At 38.9% G+C, this 18830-nt stretch overlaps 1 protein-coding gene across 4 annotated transcripts in view; it reads right to left on the minus strand.

The window, feature by feature from the left end:
• The window catches only part of LOC131219391 (RHOMBOID-like protein 12, mitochondrial), a 58956-nt gene extending 40610 nt beyond the window's left edge, over window positions 1-18346 (minus strand). For all 4 annotated transcript variants that reach the window (XM_058214500.1, XM_058214498.1, XM_058214499.1 and 1 more), the window contains exon 1: window positions 17908-18346. In XM_058214500.1, coding sequence (XP_058070483.1) covers window positions 17908-18296 — 389 coding nt within the window. In that variant the 5' untranslated portion in view covers window positions 18297-18346. The remainder of the gene's footprint in view (window positions 1-17907) is intronic.
• Between the last annotated feature and the right edge of the window lie 484 nt (window positions 18347-18830).

Raw genomic sequence — 18830 nt, forward strand, 5'->3', positions numbered from 1 at the left:
CTAAATTACAAATACTTTTTTTATAATGTAATCTACAAAGTTTAACTTACTTAAATTGTTTTTCTCAGCTGACTGGTAGGTTGCCTATGGAGTGGACCCGAACAGGAAGGATTCATTTCTAAAGAAGCTGGCTATGAGGATTTTTGGACTCACATGTTCTGCCAGCGGTTGTGAGAGCAATTGGAGCACGTTCGAGGCGGTAAGTTTAGTAATTGTAAACTTCAATTTATAAGTGTAAGCTAAATTAATTAACTAAATAGCTAATACCAAATGCGCTTTCTTTCATGCAGATTCCCACTAAGAAAAGGAATCGCCTTGAGCAAAAGAAGCTCAACGATTTGATCTTCGTCCAATACAATAAAAAATTGCGAGAACGATTCCAGACTAGGAAAGAAAAGCATGGTTTCAATGACCTCATATGCTTAGATGAGGTGGATGCAAATAACGAGTGACTCGTAGAGACGGAGGACCCGGTATTTTTAGAAGAGGACTTGACATGGGCCTAAGTTGAAGATGCCGCATACGAATCGACACCTGGAAAAGGTACAACTCGAAGGCAAATGATAGGGGGGAGCCGGGGAGCGAGTAGTAGCAGTCAACCTGTTGAAGAGATTGAGGAGATAAAAGGAAGAGATGATAATGATCAAGTTGAAGATCCACCATTGGATGTTGATGAAGTATTAGTACATACAAATGATGAAGAAACATAAGAAGAATAAGTGTATGTGGAAGAAGAAGATGACTCGGATGATGATGGTGATGATGACAATGGTGGTGGTGATCAAATGTTACAATGACAAATAGATCAGTGTATACAGTAGCATAGCCATTTACCATTTACTATTATTTTGTTATAAACTATAATAGATCAATAATAAATAAATAGCTTCTTCATCTTGTTTACTTACTAAGTGTGTTGATGTTTGATTGTTGACTGTACTGTTGATTGATATTTGTTAACTATATTGTCGAATGTTGATGACTTAATATTTAATTCATTGTTTAATTGGTTTTATTTTACTCAAATGTATTGCAAGGGCATATAAAATTATTTATCTATTAACTTAGGAAAGTTCCCCCTACTTTCTTATATTTTTTCATTTTTTGCTTATTTTCTCCCCATTTTTCTAATTTTTTAAAATTTTTCAAAAAAAATTAAAAAATATATATATGCGACCGCATATGCAATTGTGCGATCGCATATGCGCACAGGCATATGCGATGGCACACGATCGCATATGCGATATGACAACATTGGTAGTGATGCAAAAAAACTGGGTTTGGTGGGTTTGATGCCTTCGAAATCAGATTTTTACTCAAGAAGTGCTGCTTTTTGTTGCTTAATCAAAATATTTGATCTCTTCAGTTCTTAAAAAAAAAAAAAACTTTACATATTTCTAAATCAATGGGGGAAACGCCTCTTTCACATGTACGAATCCAATGTGGAGTGTACAAGGGCCTACTCCCTACCCAACTGGACCCTTAGCTTCTTTAGAAAAGTAATTAAAAAATGCAAAAACAATATACGGCTCAAGCAACCTTTCAAACTTGAGGAATTATATGAACCTCACTCCATATCCTTGGGTTTTCAGTTTGCACAAGGGAAGCCCATGGTTCAGTGATCCAGACCATTGGTTTGATGGGCCCCACACAGCCCAAAAGTTTCCTTGGACAATCTTACTACTCAACTAGTGGCCTACAATAGACTAGGATGGATAGAAACATAGTAATGGTCCATATTCAACTGGAAAAAAGAAAAGGCCAAAAATTACATGGTCACTTTCTCTCAATTTGGAAGGCGTTTTGGCACGTGGTCCATCCATAGGTGCCCATTGGATCAATAGTCTAGATCGGTGAACTATGGGCTCCACTAGTTCAAAGTGAAAATTCGAGGATATTATCATCCGCCTGTCAAGGTTCACATAATTTCTCTTCCAACATTCCATATCAAATTGCTGTTAATTTGATATAGAATGTTTGAATCCCACTTCTAACAACAATTCCATTGGATCTCCTTTCAAAGCGGGTCCACTTCTGAGAAAATTGTATTATGCATGTTTGGTCTCTAGCAAATGGCATTTGTTAATCACTTCCCCTAGGATTTGAGAATCTTATTGTAACATTTTTAACCTAGATGGTCTGATTATGATACTTCTCTACCTGCAATTTTATTGGATCTCCTTTCTATCCATAGATATAACTCAATTTAAAACCGTTAGTAATCAGAAAACTTTAGTAAGTTCTACTTTAAAAAAATTTTAAAAAAAAAGAAAAAAAAAAAGAAAAAGAAAAAACCAATAATAATAAGTTATAGCAAATGGTATTTGACTTGCTAACGACTTCCTCCATCATTGAACTCATCCATAGGATTCTAAGAGTGCTAGAGGATATATGAATGAACCAGATAACATGTGTAGCCTAATTAATGGTCAGAGAAGAAAAGAATTTGAGAAAGAAGAAAAAGCACCATAGGGCTGGACATCCAACCCTTTATTTATAATACGTGGAGATGTTCAATTACAAAAAGAAAAAAGAGGACGAAAGAGGAAAACATAAATCACTTAAAGAGATACAACACAAAGGTCCAACAGGCCCATATGTAGATGTCTACACTCTCTCTCAAGTGAAGGCACGGATATCAATATCAAACATACCCAGCTTGCCAAGAATATTTCGTCCAATTTCCACGGTAAGAGCCTTAGTGAAGATATCTGCCAATTGAGCAGAAGACGAAACAAATGGAGTGGAAATAATGCCAACAACAACCTTCGCATGAAAAAAGTGACATTCAACTTCAATATATTTTGTCCGCTCATGACAAACAGGAATAAAAACTATATGAATGGCAGTTTGATTGTCACAATACATATGCACACGAGTCTTCACAAGATTTCCCAATTCAATAACCAAACTTTTCGACCACATAATTTCGCATACAGTATTTGCCATAGGACAATACTTTGCCTCAGCATTGGATCGAGCAACAACTGTTTGTTTTTTAATCTTCCAAGTAACTAAATTACATTCGAAAAAAGTACAATAGCATGTTGTAAAGTGTTGATTTGGAGATCTGGCGATCCTACCCAATTTGCATCAAAGTATCCTTCAATATCAAGATTATTTGACTAGTGTTCGCAATATCAACACTATTGGCCAATATATCGGCCGATATTATCGGTATCGCTGGCCAGTGACACGAAACCCACACGAAAACAACAGGAAGTTTTTAAAAAAGAAAAAATATTTGTATCACACGATATATCATACGATATCGCATGATTTTCTTCGATATTATCAAGATTTTTTTAAAAAAAAAAAGGAAAAAGGGGATTTCGGTACTTGGAAATGAAGATCACGTAATCGAAGATACATTAACGGAGATTCCGGCGAAAAATCTATAAAAATTTTTAAAAGTTGGGTTTAATTGAGATGGATTTGGGGATTTTAGGGTTCCGGAAGGTTCAGAACCCTCCCTTTTTTCGAAAATGGCTTCCGCCTATGTCGAAATTGGATTTCGTACCGAGTCCGGTACGCTCTTATTGTACTGAGAAAACTCAGTGGGGCCACTACGAATGTATGTGGTTTATCCATGCCGTCCAATCTTTTTTCCATCTCATTTAAGGGGCTGAGCCTAAAATTGAAGCATATCCCAAGCTTAAGTGGACCATACCTGGGAAACAATGGGAATAATGATTTCCACCGTTGAAACCTTTCTGGGCCCCACAGTGATGTTTATTTGTCATCCAAGTTGTTCATAAGATCAAAAAAACATGGATGATTGTAAAAAATAAATATATTCTTGATCCAAAACTTCTATGGTCCTCGAGAACTTTTCAATGGTATACGTTCAATTCATACTATTTTCTGTGGTGTGGTCCATTTGAGATTTGGATATACCTCAATTTTGGGCTCAAGCCCTAAAATTATCCGATAAAATGGATGAAAGAAGTGGATAAAATATATAAATCACGGTGGACCCCACAGAGTTTTCTCAATGTGTGGTTACGTGTGGTGTAAAGACGAGCGCTGACATTCCAAGTTGTACCAATGGTTCGAAGGAGATCAATGTTACATGGGCCACACAATAATGTATTTATTATATCAACCCCGTTCATCTATTTGGAGAGATCATTTTAGATCATGAACTCAAAAAATGAGTCATATCCAAAGCTCAAGTGGACCACACCATAACTAGTTGTGGGACAATGATTCTCACCATTAAAACGTTTGTAGGGCCCACCATAATGTTTATTTTCCATCCAATCTATTCATAAGATCACACATATCTGGATGAAGAGAAAAAAAAAAAATACCATATTGATCCAAAACTTTTGTGACCCCAAAATGGTTTCAATGGTAGACGTTAAATCCCCTATTACGTTTTGCAATGTGGTCCACTTGATAATTTGATCTACCTTATTTTTCAGCTCAAGCCATACGATTGGCTTGCCAAATGGACAGACGGTTTGGATATAACACATACCTCATGATGGGACCCACATAACTTGGTGACGTCAACGCACCAGCCAACCGCTTTCATCTGCACGGGAGGGATTAGGTGAGACTCCCACGCGGCTTTCCTAGCAAAGCCTTTAGCAAGAAACATAGGTGGGGCCCACCGTGATGTTTGTGAGAAACCCACTCTGTCCATCCATTTTGTTAGCTCATTTTATGACTTCAAACAAAAAGTGAACGGGATCCAAGACTCAAGTGGGCCGCACTAAAGGAAAAGGTGGGTAGGGAAATTTCTACCATTAAAACCTTCTTAGGGTTGATAGCGATGTTTACATGCCATCCATACTGTTCATAATATCATTCCTGCTGGGATGAACTGAAAACACATACTAACCAGATTCAAAACTTTCGTGGCCCCACGAATATTTCAACTGTGAACGTTCAATCCTTCATTTTTCAGCCACTTGAGTATTGAATCTGGCTCTTTTTTTGTTTAATGTCCTGAAATGAGCTCATAAAACGTATGGACGGAGTGGACTTCTCACAAACATCACGGTGAGCCCACCTAGGTTCCCAACACACGAACTTCTACCAAGGCTTCTGCATGAAATCCAGGTGAGGACTCAGGATGATGTATTTGTCTTAATTCTACACCGTCCAACAATTTTGAAAGATCATTTCAGGATATGATCTCAATGAATTGGTTGTGTTTTTATACATGTCTTTGATACATTTATAAATGTCATGCATTTAATTTAAATATATTTGCATTAGTTGAGTTAAACATCGCATAACTTAGGACCCTATACAAAGGAAACTTATTATATGCACTTTTTTTTTTTAGATGTTATTATTTAAAAGTGTGTATTAAGGTCTTTTTTAACCATCCTTAAAGTTTCATTAAAAAATTCAACCATTTTTCCAATGTTTCCCCATGTTTCCCAAAAAGTGCGATAAATTATGCGATACAAACGATATATCCCGTGCGATAACCGATACGTATCTGTATCCCAAGGGTGCGATACATACCGTGATACCGATATTTCGAACACTGATTATGACAACTAAATAGGACGGCATGTCTCGAAGAAGACTTAACGCAATGTAAGATGTGATGAATTGCTTCATGGCGACCAAAACGGGGAGTATGCATAAACTAACCAACCAAACTCACTGCATGAGATACATTTGGGCGAGTTATAGTCAAATCAACCAAGCACTAGTACATACAAGGATCATCAAGGAGTTTCCCATCATATGCCCAAAGCTTCTTATTAACTTCCAATGAAGAATCAATAAGTTTAACACCAAGTTTACCCATTAAAGTGAACAAATAAACAACATATTTTTGTTACAACAAAATTATGCCCTTCTTAGAATGAGAGACTTCAATTCCAAGAAAATATTTTCGCAGCAACAAGTCTTTAATGTCAAACACCTTATTCAGATATAATTTTGACTTAGAAATACCACTAACATCATCACCTGTAATGAATATACATCCACATAGACACTCTTCAATTCTAAGAAAATATTTTAACAGCCACAAGTCTTTGATGTCAAACGCCTTATTCAGATATAATTTCAAATCAGAAATACCATTAACATCATCACCTGTAATGAGTATACATCCACATAGATACTCATAATAATGAAACCCTATACATGTCTCTTCACAAACACAGAATCATCTTAGTGAACACGAGGAAATCCGATATGAATCAAAGCCCCACTAAACTTCGCAAACCAAGCGTGAGGAGCTTGTTTCAATCCATATATAGCCTTCTTAAGACAAGTTCCCTTCCTTTTCTCCCCCTTTCTAGCAAATCTAGGAGGAAGCATATAGATTTCCTCAGTCAAGTCACCATTCAAAAAGATTTCTTAGCATCTAACTGGTGCAGAGGCCAATGCAAATTGGCAGTAAGAAAGATGATCACCCGTACAGAATTCATCTAGCAACATGAGCAAAAGTCTCAAAGTAATCCTCACCAAAGGTCTGTGTAAATCCTTTAGTTACAAGATGGGCTTTATGTCGAGCTATACTACTATCAGGGTTGTACTTGAGAATATACACCTAGCGACAACCCAGTGTTTGAGTTATCAGCGAGAAATCGATAATATCGCCGATATTATCGGTGTCGCCAGACTTGCGATACCGAAACCCCAATATTTCGTTTCTCTTCTAGATGTCGCCGATATTTTCGATATTATCGGCGATATTTTCGGATCACTGGCCAAATCAGCCAACTCCCCTATAGATTTCGATAAAATAGGCAAAACAAATGCCGTGTTTTCGGCGACATTAGGCGACGACCCTCTTATTCGGAAAAAAATATAGAAAAAGAAGAAGAAGAAGAAGAAGAAGCTTGTCCAATCGTGGTCAACAGCGCCGGATCTTTCACAAGAACGAAAAACCTAAAATCCCCTTTTTCCTTCGAATGGAATAGCTTTGAAAGGAAACTGGATTCTACCTAGGCTTACGGGGATTTGATTTGGGATTTGAAAAAAAAAATCAAAATTTGGGGAGAGATTTTTGGGAGCTTTAAAATTGCTATGGTCGGGGTCGGTTTATCAAAAAAAGGGAAGTGGAATGGGTGGTGTACACACAGTAGCTGTATAGTTGCTGTAGGTACGTGGCGTGCGCAGACGAGCACTAATGTCCTCGAGCTCCGAGTTGTACGAACGGTTCAAAGGAGATTAAAGTTACGTGGGCCCCACAGTGATGTATTTATTATATCTACACCGTTCATCTATTTTTAGAGATTATTTTAGGGCATTATCCAGAAAATGAATCATATCCAAAGATCATGTGGACCACACCACAAATAGCAGCGGAGATAATGATTTTCACCATTAAACAATTCGTTGGGCCACCATAACGTTCTGTAGGCCCCACCATGATGTATGTATTGTATCCTTACCGTCCATCTATTTTTCGAGACAATTTTAGAGTATGAGATCAAAAATGAGGTATATCCCAATCTCAAGTGGACCACATTACAGGAATAATGTAGACCATTAAAAACCTTTTGGGACCTATAAAAGTATTGGATCAAGCTAATATTTGATTTTTGCCCTCATCTAGGTCTGTATGACGTAATCATACAGATTGAATATCAAATAAATAGTACAGTGGGCCATAGGAGGATTTTAACGGTGGATATCCAATCATTATTGTTTTCATGTGGTATGGTTCATTAGAGATTTGGATCTGACTCATTCTTTATCTATTACGTTAAAATGATATCTTCCAATGGTTGGACGGTGTGGATACGAAACATAAACCATGGTGGGCCAGATAACAGCTACACGTCACTACGGTGGCAAGTCTTGCCGCTCAACCTGTCGTACCTGAGCCGCGTCCCTACCGACTCGAGTACATATGTGTTTGCGTACTGAGTAAATTATGTGGGGTCCACCATGATTTACATATTTTATCCACTCCGTCCATCCATTTTAACAAATAATTTGAGGGCTTTAGCCCAAAAACTAATTATATCCAAATCTCAAGTGGACCTCACCACGGAAACAGTGTGAATTGAAATTATAACGTCTAAAATTCCATGAGGCCTAAGAAAATCTGGATCAATATATTATTTGTGTTTTTCCTTCATCCATGTCTTTGTGACCTTATGGACAGGTTAGATGACAAATAAACATCACTGTAGGCCCTACCAAGGTTTCAACTCTGAAAATCATTATTACCAATGTTTCATGTGGTGTGGTCCACTTGAGCTTTGGACATGCTTCAAATTTCGAAACAACTATTAAAATGAGCTGAAAAAATGGATGGCTAGCATGGATAACCCACGCACATTCATAGTGGGCCACAGTACTACTCTCAACGGCCACGAGATCTGAACAATGATTACGAGTCACCTCGTCATTCTATGTAGGGATGAAATGTGGTCATAAATGTGTATTTTTTTTAAATGCATTTACTTTTGCATGTCTTAATTATTATAAGCTTACATTTGTATTACATAAACTCATTTTGGTTATTATTTGAGTGATTTTTTACGACAACGTGTGCCTTTTGGCCCCCATTAAATGGAAACTTCTTATTTAATGCATTCTTTTTGTAATTTTTTCATTCCTAAATATGTAAATATGTGTATTTAGACATGTCATGAAGTTTCACTGAAAAATTCCACCATTTTCTCCATGTTTCCCCCTTTTTCCCTGCATTTCTAGTTATCGGCGATATTATCGGCGATAACGATATTATATCTTTATTTCCGGCCAGCAAAACTTGTAGCGGTACTTGAGAATATACACCTAGCGACAACCCACTAGATTCTTCCCAACGCATAACTTAGTCATCTCCCATATGTAATTCTTTTCAAGGAAACCATCTCCTCCTCCATAGCTTGTCGCTACAAATGAGAATTAAGAGCCTCCTTAAGGTTTTTAGGAATAATGAAGGAAGAACACTTAAAGAGAATAAAGAAATGGTCTGTATGTTGGAGACAAATAATGACAGGAAATAAAACATTGAATGGGATAGGAAGAGTGTACATTGCCTTTTCGCTTTTCTGATAACAATAGGCAAATCCAAGTAAGAGTCTAAACATGGACCAGTATAAAGAGGCAAACTAGTAGGAACAGTATCAATATCTAGGGGAGAATTGGAGAATGAACATTCTTCCTTTCATATACCTTCAAGTTTAATTTAGTGACATCGGAAACAACCTTATCTCTAACATTATTAGGTTTAGAAGGGATAGACACTATTTGATCAGACTCAAAAATAAGAACCAGAAAAACCATAAACTTATGCTTCCCCGGTCCAACGGAAAAATATGAAGCTTCTATTTAACATCCATAGAAACATAACACAGAAGAGAGTTCCTCATATGGAAATCATGCTTCGTATTCTCAATTACTTAAAAAGGGCTCCTAGTCGTGGTATTCCTAATAAGTGGACTTATCATTTGACAAGTGGAAGGTTTTTCTGATGCAGAATGGGTTGGTTCTTCTTCTAACATGCAATCTACTACTGGCTAATGTACCTTCATAGATGGTAATCTTGTTACATGGAGGAGTATAAAGCAAAGCGCAGTAACTTGTTCAAGTCCCGAGACAGAATATAGGGCAATGACTCATGCGACATGTGAACTCATTTTATTGAAGATGTTAAAATGTGTGAGCTTAGGTTTATGGTTGATATTCCCATAAAATTGTATTGTGATAATCAAGTTACCGTTCACATTGCCAACAATATTGTTTATCATGGGCAAACCAAGAATATCGCCATGGATTATCACTTCATCAAGGAGAAAGTTGCAAACAAGGAAATTTGCATGACGTTTGCTAAGTCTCACGATCAACTGGTAGATGTGTTTACTAAGGCTCTTCATCATACTCATTTAGATCGTCTCTTTATCAAGCTGGGCATTCATGATATCTATGCTCTAGCTTGAGGGAGAGTGTTAATGGTCCATTTTGATCTCACATGATCCCATGTGTGGCATGGGCCAACTTGGTCTCTCATATGCTTACTTGTGCTTTCTGGGCTCAAATACGTGTTAGATTGAGGTTTAGGCCCTATAATAACTTAAGTATTGAGGGGCAGTTTTGTAGTTTTGATTTTATTTTTTTTTCCTTTTTGAAGGATAAAGTACTTTTGCTCTCTCTCTCTCTCTCTCTCTCTCTCTCTCTCTCTCTCTCTCACTCTCACACACACACACACACACTCACAAATCAAACGAAAAGAACCATTATCTAATAATCAAAACCATATAAAATACAATTGCTCATCAAATCAAACAAAACTATTTTAATTCTGAAAATCGTTACACCATTCATATCCAAAAAAGGGGATGTGAACAAGTCTATTTTCCTAAACCAATTCAGAGCAAAGATTTCACATTGTAACATACCGCAAAAGCCTACATTGGATACAGGGCTCTCTAGCTTTGAATATTATGGACCATGAGATGGGTGGGGCTCACATGTACTTTAACAAAGCGTGAGGGGAAGTGGCAATGAATTTGCATGCCGGAGTAGGGAAGCATCTGCTTCAAGATATTGACAAGCATGAACTAAGTGGGAGCAGAAAATTCCAAACCATGATTCAAAGCAGGAGAGAGACGTTGCAGGAAGGCTCACGACAAATTTCAAAAGGCCCAAAATCATCTTGACTAGATGATTTTATTAGGAGTTGGAAAAAGGATAGACCAAATTTGCATCACTTGATCAGACAGCTGTGATCACTGGATCAAGACTATTTGTGGGTCCACTGCAATCCATGGTGCTGCTCACCCTAGGGCTTCAAAGGCGAAGACACCAGTGTTAGGCAAGGAATTCCGAAGTCTTGATCCAATACATTGGATCCCCCATATTTGCTAATTGTGAAACATCATCATGCATTTCTTCAGAATTTCATTTCACTTTGCTTGATGAATAGGAACTATATGTGTGAAGTACAAAACGAAGCCAAACAATCCTCTCCAAGTTTCTGTGACCGATTGCTTGCACAAGCTTAAATGTATGAATTTTATGAGAATCATTTTTGAAAAACATAATTATAAATCTGTCTTTTTCATTCATTATCTGACTGCTGAAATCCTCCCTTAATTTAAAAGCACTACAACTAGATTGAAATCTGTAGCACCAAAAATTGCATGCAAAACCTTAATTTTAGTGGGTTTGATGAGAAAAGAAGAAGAATAATCAGTTTCAAATACACCCTTCAAAAAACGAGGCACCCATAATAGTTTCAAATTTGATAGCATTGAAAATTGCTAGCATAAATCATATTAATGAATTTGATGAGAAAAGAAAATTAATGTTTGGCACATAACCCATTGAAGAATCAATTTGCTGTTGGTGCATTAAATCCTCCTAATTTAAAAGCTAGAAATTAGATAAAGAAGATTGAGAGCATTGAGAAATTGCTTAAACAAGATTAATGTAATGGATATGATAAGAAAAGACGATATTTGAAAGAAAACTACCACTAAGTGCAGTGCAACAGCTTCCTTGGTTTTGTTGCACTAATTTAGACACGTCACAATGGTCCATAATCAAGATGGTTCATCGGATGGGTATCACCATGGATGTAACACGGTACACAAATCACAGGGATTGAACGATCCCACCAATCTGATTGGCAGACCTACGCCCATCCAATGCTAACTATTGCACTTTGCCGATACTCGTTTTACCATCCATTTCTAGATCACTACCCTAATGTTCAAGTCCTAGATCATCCAAATAGTGAGATTTTTATATTGTGGTCAATCAACAAAGGGTCCAACCAAATGAAGGATTAGGATCATGGGAACTGATGCAGGATGAAGTTTTTTTATCCTAAGGAGATGAGAAAATCAGAATTCCAGATTATTTGAGCAATAAACCATAAATTTCAGCAATCTCATATCAATCCAAAACAGTAAACAAGTAAACAATATATTGGATCCTAGGTTAATACATGCTCAAAATAGAAACTATTAACATACTAGCAATCAGTCCCAATGGGATTAAGAAACCCCCAAATTAACATACGGATAGGCTATCAATCAGATGAAATCACTTGCATTCAAAAGGAATTGAGGGAAATTTTGGTTTTGAGAGGGATTAGGGTTTAAGGAAGAAAGGGGATTTAGGGCCCGTTTGGCCGGGTGGATTGGAAGGGATTGAATGGTATTAGGGTGGAAAGCATGGATTTCTAGTTAATGATGGTGTTGTCAGTGGATTGTCTTAAGATCCATGGGATTGCTATATCCCGGGATTGCTATATCGAGTCTGTTTGGCACGCGCGACCAATCTCAGGATTAAACCCCCATCCCTTCCAATCCCTCGAACCAAACACGTCCCAGGCAAATTTGAACGGATTAGGGTAGATTGGATGGGATTTAAAGGTAATGATGGTGTTGTCAGTGGATTGTCTGAAGATCCATGGGATTGGGATCAGATCACCCAGTCTGTTTGGCACGCCCGGCCAATCCCGGGATTTAACTTCCAATCCCTTCCAATACCATAATCCCTTCCAATCCGCCCAGCCAAACGGGCCCTTAGGGTTGTGAAAGGAGGGGAAAACTATGGATTAGGGTTATGGAGAAAGCTTTGATGGGATGAGAGAGAGAGAGAGAGAGAGCAAGAGGGAACAAATCCACGAGCTAGATGGGCCACACATGTGTAGCCGTACGGTTGTCTATACGGTTGTTCATACGGTTATACAGATGGTTGAAACCACACACTCTCGGGAGGGGTTTGGGATTAGAAAGGTTTGAGGTTGATGGATTTGGGGTTTAGGACGTTAGGGTTTGAGATTGGAGAAAGAAAAAACAAAAACGAAATAAAAATAAAATGAGAAAAGAGATGAAGTTAAGAAGATACCTTTGAGAGAGAAGAGAAGGGAAAGTCTTGTTTTCGTCCAATGTAGTTTCCTCTTGGATTCACACTAAGGGAATGGCTTCATACCATTAAAAGGACTCCACTCACAAGAGCATCAGGAAAAAAATCTCAAATTTTCATTCAAAATACAATGGGCCATAGGGTTGGACATCCAAGGCTTTGTATAGCATTTGGAATTTTACAAAAAACAGCTTAAGCAAAACATAGTTTGCTTTATACTCCCTAATAATCACTTATTTCAAAATACCCCCTACTAAAAGAGAAATGAAAATATAATCCAATAAATGAAAACAAAAGTACTAACATAAAATAATCTAAACCATCCTCAGTGCCCAATGGGTCCCGATGTCCATGATCAAGACGGGCCACAATGATCAAGTAAGTCACATCCAATGGTTTGATCATGCCGTCCTCACGATCCAACGATCAAAACTCGTCCAAGCTCGTCCTCCATGCAACCCACAAGCATCTTCCCAACGTGTACATACTATGTGGGGTCTTCAACTCCACCTCTAAACTCAAACTAGTACTCACCTAGCCACAAGGAGACTGAGGCCCGCCTCCTTTGATATGTGCGTGATGTGATGTCCCCATTAGGGACTTTTGTGATGCATACAACTTATGTGGGCCCCACAATAAGCTCTAATAGATAACTTCTTTAAAACAAGTAATTAAATTATCTCAACCAGAGGATACATATAGTATACTTAGGTCATTAGTAAGGACAAGTGGACCCACATCAATTTTGTTGTTCAGATGGGACCAACAGTTGATGGATCGTGACCCAAAAATCTTCTAGATGGGACAATCCTAATTCTTCTAATTGTGCACTAAAATAGATGGTTAAGTAATGCGATTCAGCAACTGTCCAAATTCAACTAAAGGAAAGGCCAAAGATTGGATTGCCCCACCTAAGAGGTTTTTTGGGCACAGCCAACTAAAGATGAGGCCCATCGGATAAAAGGTCTAAATCACAAAACCATGGGCCTCACTTGTACAAAAAGAAATCAGGAATACTATGCAACATGAAACAATTTCTCATGCAAGGTTAAATGTTAGTAATCTAATCACCATCATATAAGCCTTACCACAATTGATTGGGATCAACTACATGAAACCATGTTCAGCCATTCCACTCTATCTAGGACCATAACTTTAGTTAGACCATAGGTCATCAAGTCTAATGCCTCAACATGAATTTTGAATGTCATGCTATTCAGATTCATGATGGAAGAAATGTTAGCAATCTGATGAGAGGTAATAATTATTATTCTTTAAAATGTAGAGGTAATAATTTTTTTTAAGGATTTTTATGAATACCCCTATGGTTTCTGACATTTATAAATGCACCTTGTAGTTTTTAATATTTATAGATACCCTCCTACATTTGGTGATATTTTTAAATACCTCTCCACACTGACTTGCTATTAGAGCTGTACACGAGTCAAACCGAGTCGAGCTTGGCACAGGTCGACTTGGCTCAGCTAGCAGACAACCCCAACTCAAACTCGGCTTGGCTCGATCCTCGAGCTTGACTAGCTAGCTCGGCTTGGTTCGATCAGCAGCTCGTGACAACTCAAGCCAAGTTTGATGTAGGACATGAAAATTAAATATGATATGCGAGATTTCAGGCTTAAGATCACGTTAGTTCAAAAACAATTACACAAATTTCATATCCTATATGAAAGTCCAAACATTCAATTAAGGAGAATCTATGCGGGTCCAAGCCTACACATGATAGGGCTGGATCAATAAAAATTATAAACCAAACGATACTCAAAGATAAGAAATAATCATCCACACATGCATAGTAATCAGTCCCTAATCCAAGGGATTCAGAAATTCCAATTCGGGGAACCTTAGGGTAAGAAAAGGGGCATAAAATTGAAGATTTGAGTAATTTAGGGTTAGGTTTAGGGATTTTGAGTGAAAGTTGAGTGAAAGAGAGGAGAAAGACGAACTAATGAAGTACCGCACACGTAGACAACAACAATGGCCCAGACGCACGTGCGTGTGATCCCAGCCACACGTGTGTGGGGCCCACTATTCAGAAAAGGGCCACCTTGGCCCTGATCGGCCAGGGATGGACTCCAAAACTCCAAAATCTTAGCTCGATCCGATGTACGGTTTGTGCGTGGTGCTCCGCTAAAGTTTCAGCCCTCCTGTAGGGTCAGATTCTGAAATTCTACTGTGGAGAGGAGAATTGCTGCAATTGATGATTGATTCAAAGTGTAGATGATGGGGTGAGATGAGAAGAAGGGATGGTAGAAGATGGTTAGTAGAGATGGCGATGGATGGGAGCTAATCGGGATAGGTGTGGCTTCACATCACGGTAATTAACCATTTGATGAAGGGAGGGCTTCGCACCCAATTAGGCTTCACAACTCAGAGAGTAGGAAAACGCAAAATTTTTATTAATCTTCAATGAATCAAAAGAGCTACAAGGGGTGCCTATTTATAGGAAAACCCTATACCCCAAAACTCGCGTTATGTGCACAACCTATTACTTGGCGATGAAGTAAACTAAAATAAAAACTAAACAAAGAAATTTAAAGCGTTCATGATGTTGTAAATAATAACAATAAGTAAAACCTAAAATATGAAATCAATCTGACTAGTGAGCCACGATCACGAGATCCCATGATGGGCTTTTCTTGACTAACAGACCTACTCTTTTGAATCAAAACTTCGTCTTCTAGCTAGGAGGCCCTTTCTGGACGTCGTTATCGATCCAGATCGACGGTGGGGCCCTCCTTCTTCTGGCGTACGAGCATAGGGGGGCGGTGTGCGTGCACGTGTGGACGGCGTGCACGGGATGTCCCCATCAAAGTTCGAGCCTGCGCAACATTTTCTCAAACACGTAGAATGCATCTTCAATCTCCCATACTTTAAATGCAAAATAGTAACAGCGCTTTGCAGGTATTTCATCAAACATTCAGCGACCAACATTAAGATTAAGATATGAAGGTAGTCCTACAATGTAAAGTTTTTTTTTGTGGTGATTTGTTTCTTCAATCTTCCCTCAAATGCCCATTTCAAAAATACCCTGATATGAGGCCACTCCAAGAAACAACACTTCGTTGAGTCATTTTATCAAACACTCCGCGAGTAGCATCAAGATTAAAATACTTGAGTCATCGATCCGAGTCAATTCGAGTCGCGGTTCGAGTCGAGCTCGGGCAAGCTTGAAATTTTTTCAAGCTCCAAAAACCAGCTCAACTTAGTCTGAATCCAGTTTCGAGCCGAGGTGAGTTGAGCTTTTCTGAGTCGAGTCGAGCAAGCTAACTTGACTCGTGTACAACTCTACTTGCTAGTAACAACTGATGCCTTTCCACAAGATGTTGTTGTATTAATATGGGAAATGACTAAAATGCCCTCACTATAAAAGAAGAGACTAAAGTACCTCCACTTTTGCACAAGCAACCCACTAAAATCAGTCTCCATATTCCTTGTATGAAATGTTGAGACACGTGTCAAAGATGCGTTGTCCACCATGCCTCAAGGATCCCAACCATTCAGCAAGTAGAGTACATGGTGAAAGTGTACGACATTTAGTCTTTCCTTTAATAAGGAGGGCATTTTGGCCATTTCCCAACTCATCTAGCAACGGAAAGCTAGTTTGTTACAAATATAGTGTAGGGAGGTATGCAGTAGTATCACCGAATTTTAGGAGTGTATTCATAAACATCAGAAACTACATGGGGGTATTTGTAAATATCAGAAAGCACATGGGGGTATTTATTAAATTACCTTTTTTAGAACTGAATGCAATCCATTTGACTGATAGCATCTGCAGCCCCATTTTAGCATTTCAAGTGATCCAGATCAATGATCTAGTGGGACCCACAGTGGATGGGTGATCATGCAAAAACCTCCCCAGTTAGAAGATAACCCTTGGATAGGTAGTTAAGAACATAAAAAATAAATTTTTTTTTTTAAAGGTCTGAATAAACACCCTAGATGGGGTCAATAGAATCACCAAATCAACAGTGGGGCCCATCGTATCAACAGTCTGGATGACCAAACTACAGTACAGTGGTGACCCTAGGTGGTGTTGGGGCGCTGTGGGCCCACTGTGATGCATGTGTTTTATATCCATGCTGTCCAACCATTTTACCAGCTCAATTTAGGGCATGAGCCCAAAAATGAAACAGATCTGGAGCTCAAACGGACCACACCAAAGGAAACAGTGAGGATAATTACACCCACCGTTGAAACTTCCAGGTCCACCGTAATGTTTATTTGCCATCCAACCTGTTGATAGGGTCACACACACCTGGATGAAGGGAAAACACAAGTATCAGCTTGATCCAAAACTTTGTGGCCCCCAAGAAGTTTTCAATGGTAGGCGTTCAATCACCACTGTTTCCTCTGGTGTGGTCCATTTGACCTTTTGATCTGCTCCATTTTTTGGCCCATCCCCTAAAATGAGCTAGCAAAACGGATGGACGGTGTGGATAAAAGACATGCATCACAGTGGGCCCCACAGCGCCCAACACCACCTACCCGGGTCGAGTTGAGTGTCCCACCCAATCTGCTTTAAAAAAACACAATACTAAAATGTACTATCTCATTCCCAAAATGGAAAGTAGTGGTGAAAGTGTACTATTCTAATTCACAAAGTGTGGGAGAGGGGTGTAAAAATTCAATCGGAGTGGGTGTAGATATCAGAATAAACCGCATAATCCATTTTCCGTGGATAGGGGGCCAGCTGCTTTTCAGTAGCTGTACGGAGAATCCGTACGTACTGCAAATCAGCATATGCCACGTGTCCAGTGCCACCAATCGTTACTGCGACGCATAGAGAGAGAGAGAGAGAGAGAGAGAGAGAGAGAGAGAGACATTGTACTCCAGAGCCGAGGAATTCCCGAGTAATTTCCGACGAATTGCTTCAAGAGGAATTCAAACAGCCACGACATTTCAACAGGTTTTTTTATGATTTGAAAGTTGATAAAAAGAAGAAAAATCCAATCGAAAACTCAAAATAAATGACTATTTGCTCAATTTCTAGAAGAAAAATCCATACTCAGAATTCCAATTTCTCAGAAAGAAGAAGAAAAATCCCCCAAAATAAGAAGAAAAATAAATTACCAGTAATTCCTCTGGACTTGGAATGACCGACCGAATTCAAACTGCGAACGCTGAAATCTATCTCTCATGAATCGAATCCCACAATCGAAGAAGCTCCCGCGGGGAAGCGACATATGGGTATTCGAGATTATGTGGTTTGCAAAGATGGGTTTCTTGAAAATCCCAGAAAGCTGCTGGGAATAGCCGTTTGTAGTCCGCCATGAACGGAAGGAGTTGCAGCAGAGGTGGGAGACTGAATGGGATTGGAGGAAGGGGGAGACGTTGAGCTGATTTGAGTTTCTCGAAGTGAAGGAGATGGAGTTTTGGGCGAGGTTGGAATGGAGAAATGGAGCGATTGGGAGGCGTTTGGATGGTTTTGAGAGGGATTTGAAAGAGAAGAGTTTCTGCATTTTCGCGACGAAAGAGAGGTCTTTCGTTCTATGCTTCTCTGTTGGTTTCTTGTTTTGATTTTGTTTTGATTTGCCGATGTCTACGGTTCGCGGCAATCAACCCGATTTGGTTCGTGGCGGGTCGAATGTATGCCGCGTGCTTAGACGGTTGGCTAATCCAGAGCGTGCATATGGCGTGTTTGGCGCATGGTATTAGATGGGCTTAGGTGCGATGGAATTGCATCTGGTCCTGTGCCAATTCCACTTCATGTTTGGGAAGAATGTAAAAGCTTGGAATTAGATGAGATGGAATTGCATTAGGTCCCGTGCCAATTTCACTCGATGTTAGCAAGTTGTGTAGGTCCCACCATGATGTGTGGGCTATATCCACACCGTCCACCCATTTTTTGTGATCATTTTAGAGCATGGGCCAAAAAATCAGGTAGATCCAAAGCTCAAGTGGACCCTACCATAGAAAGCAATGGGGTTTGAATACTTACCGTTGAAAACTTCTTTGAAAAAACATAGGTATTGGATTTGCCTCATTTTTAGGCT

Source organism: Magnolia sinica, chromosome 11 (assembly GCF_029962835.1).
Source record: "Magnolia sinica isolate HGM2019 chromosome 11, MsV1, whole genome shotgun sequence".
Lineage (NCBI taxonomy): Eukaryota > Viridiplantae > Streptophyta > Magnoliopsida > Magnoliales > Magnoliaceae > Magnolia > Magnolia sinica.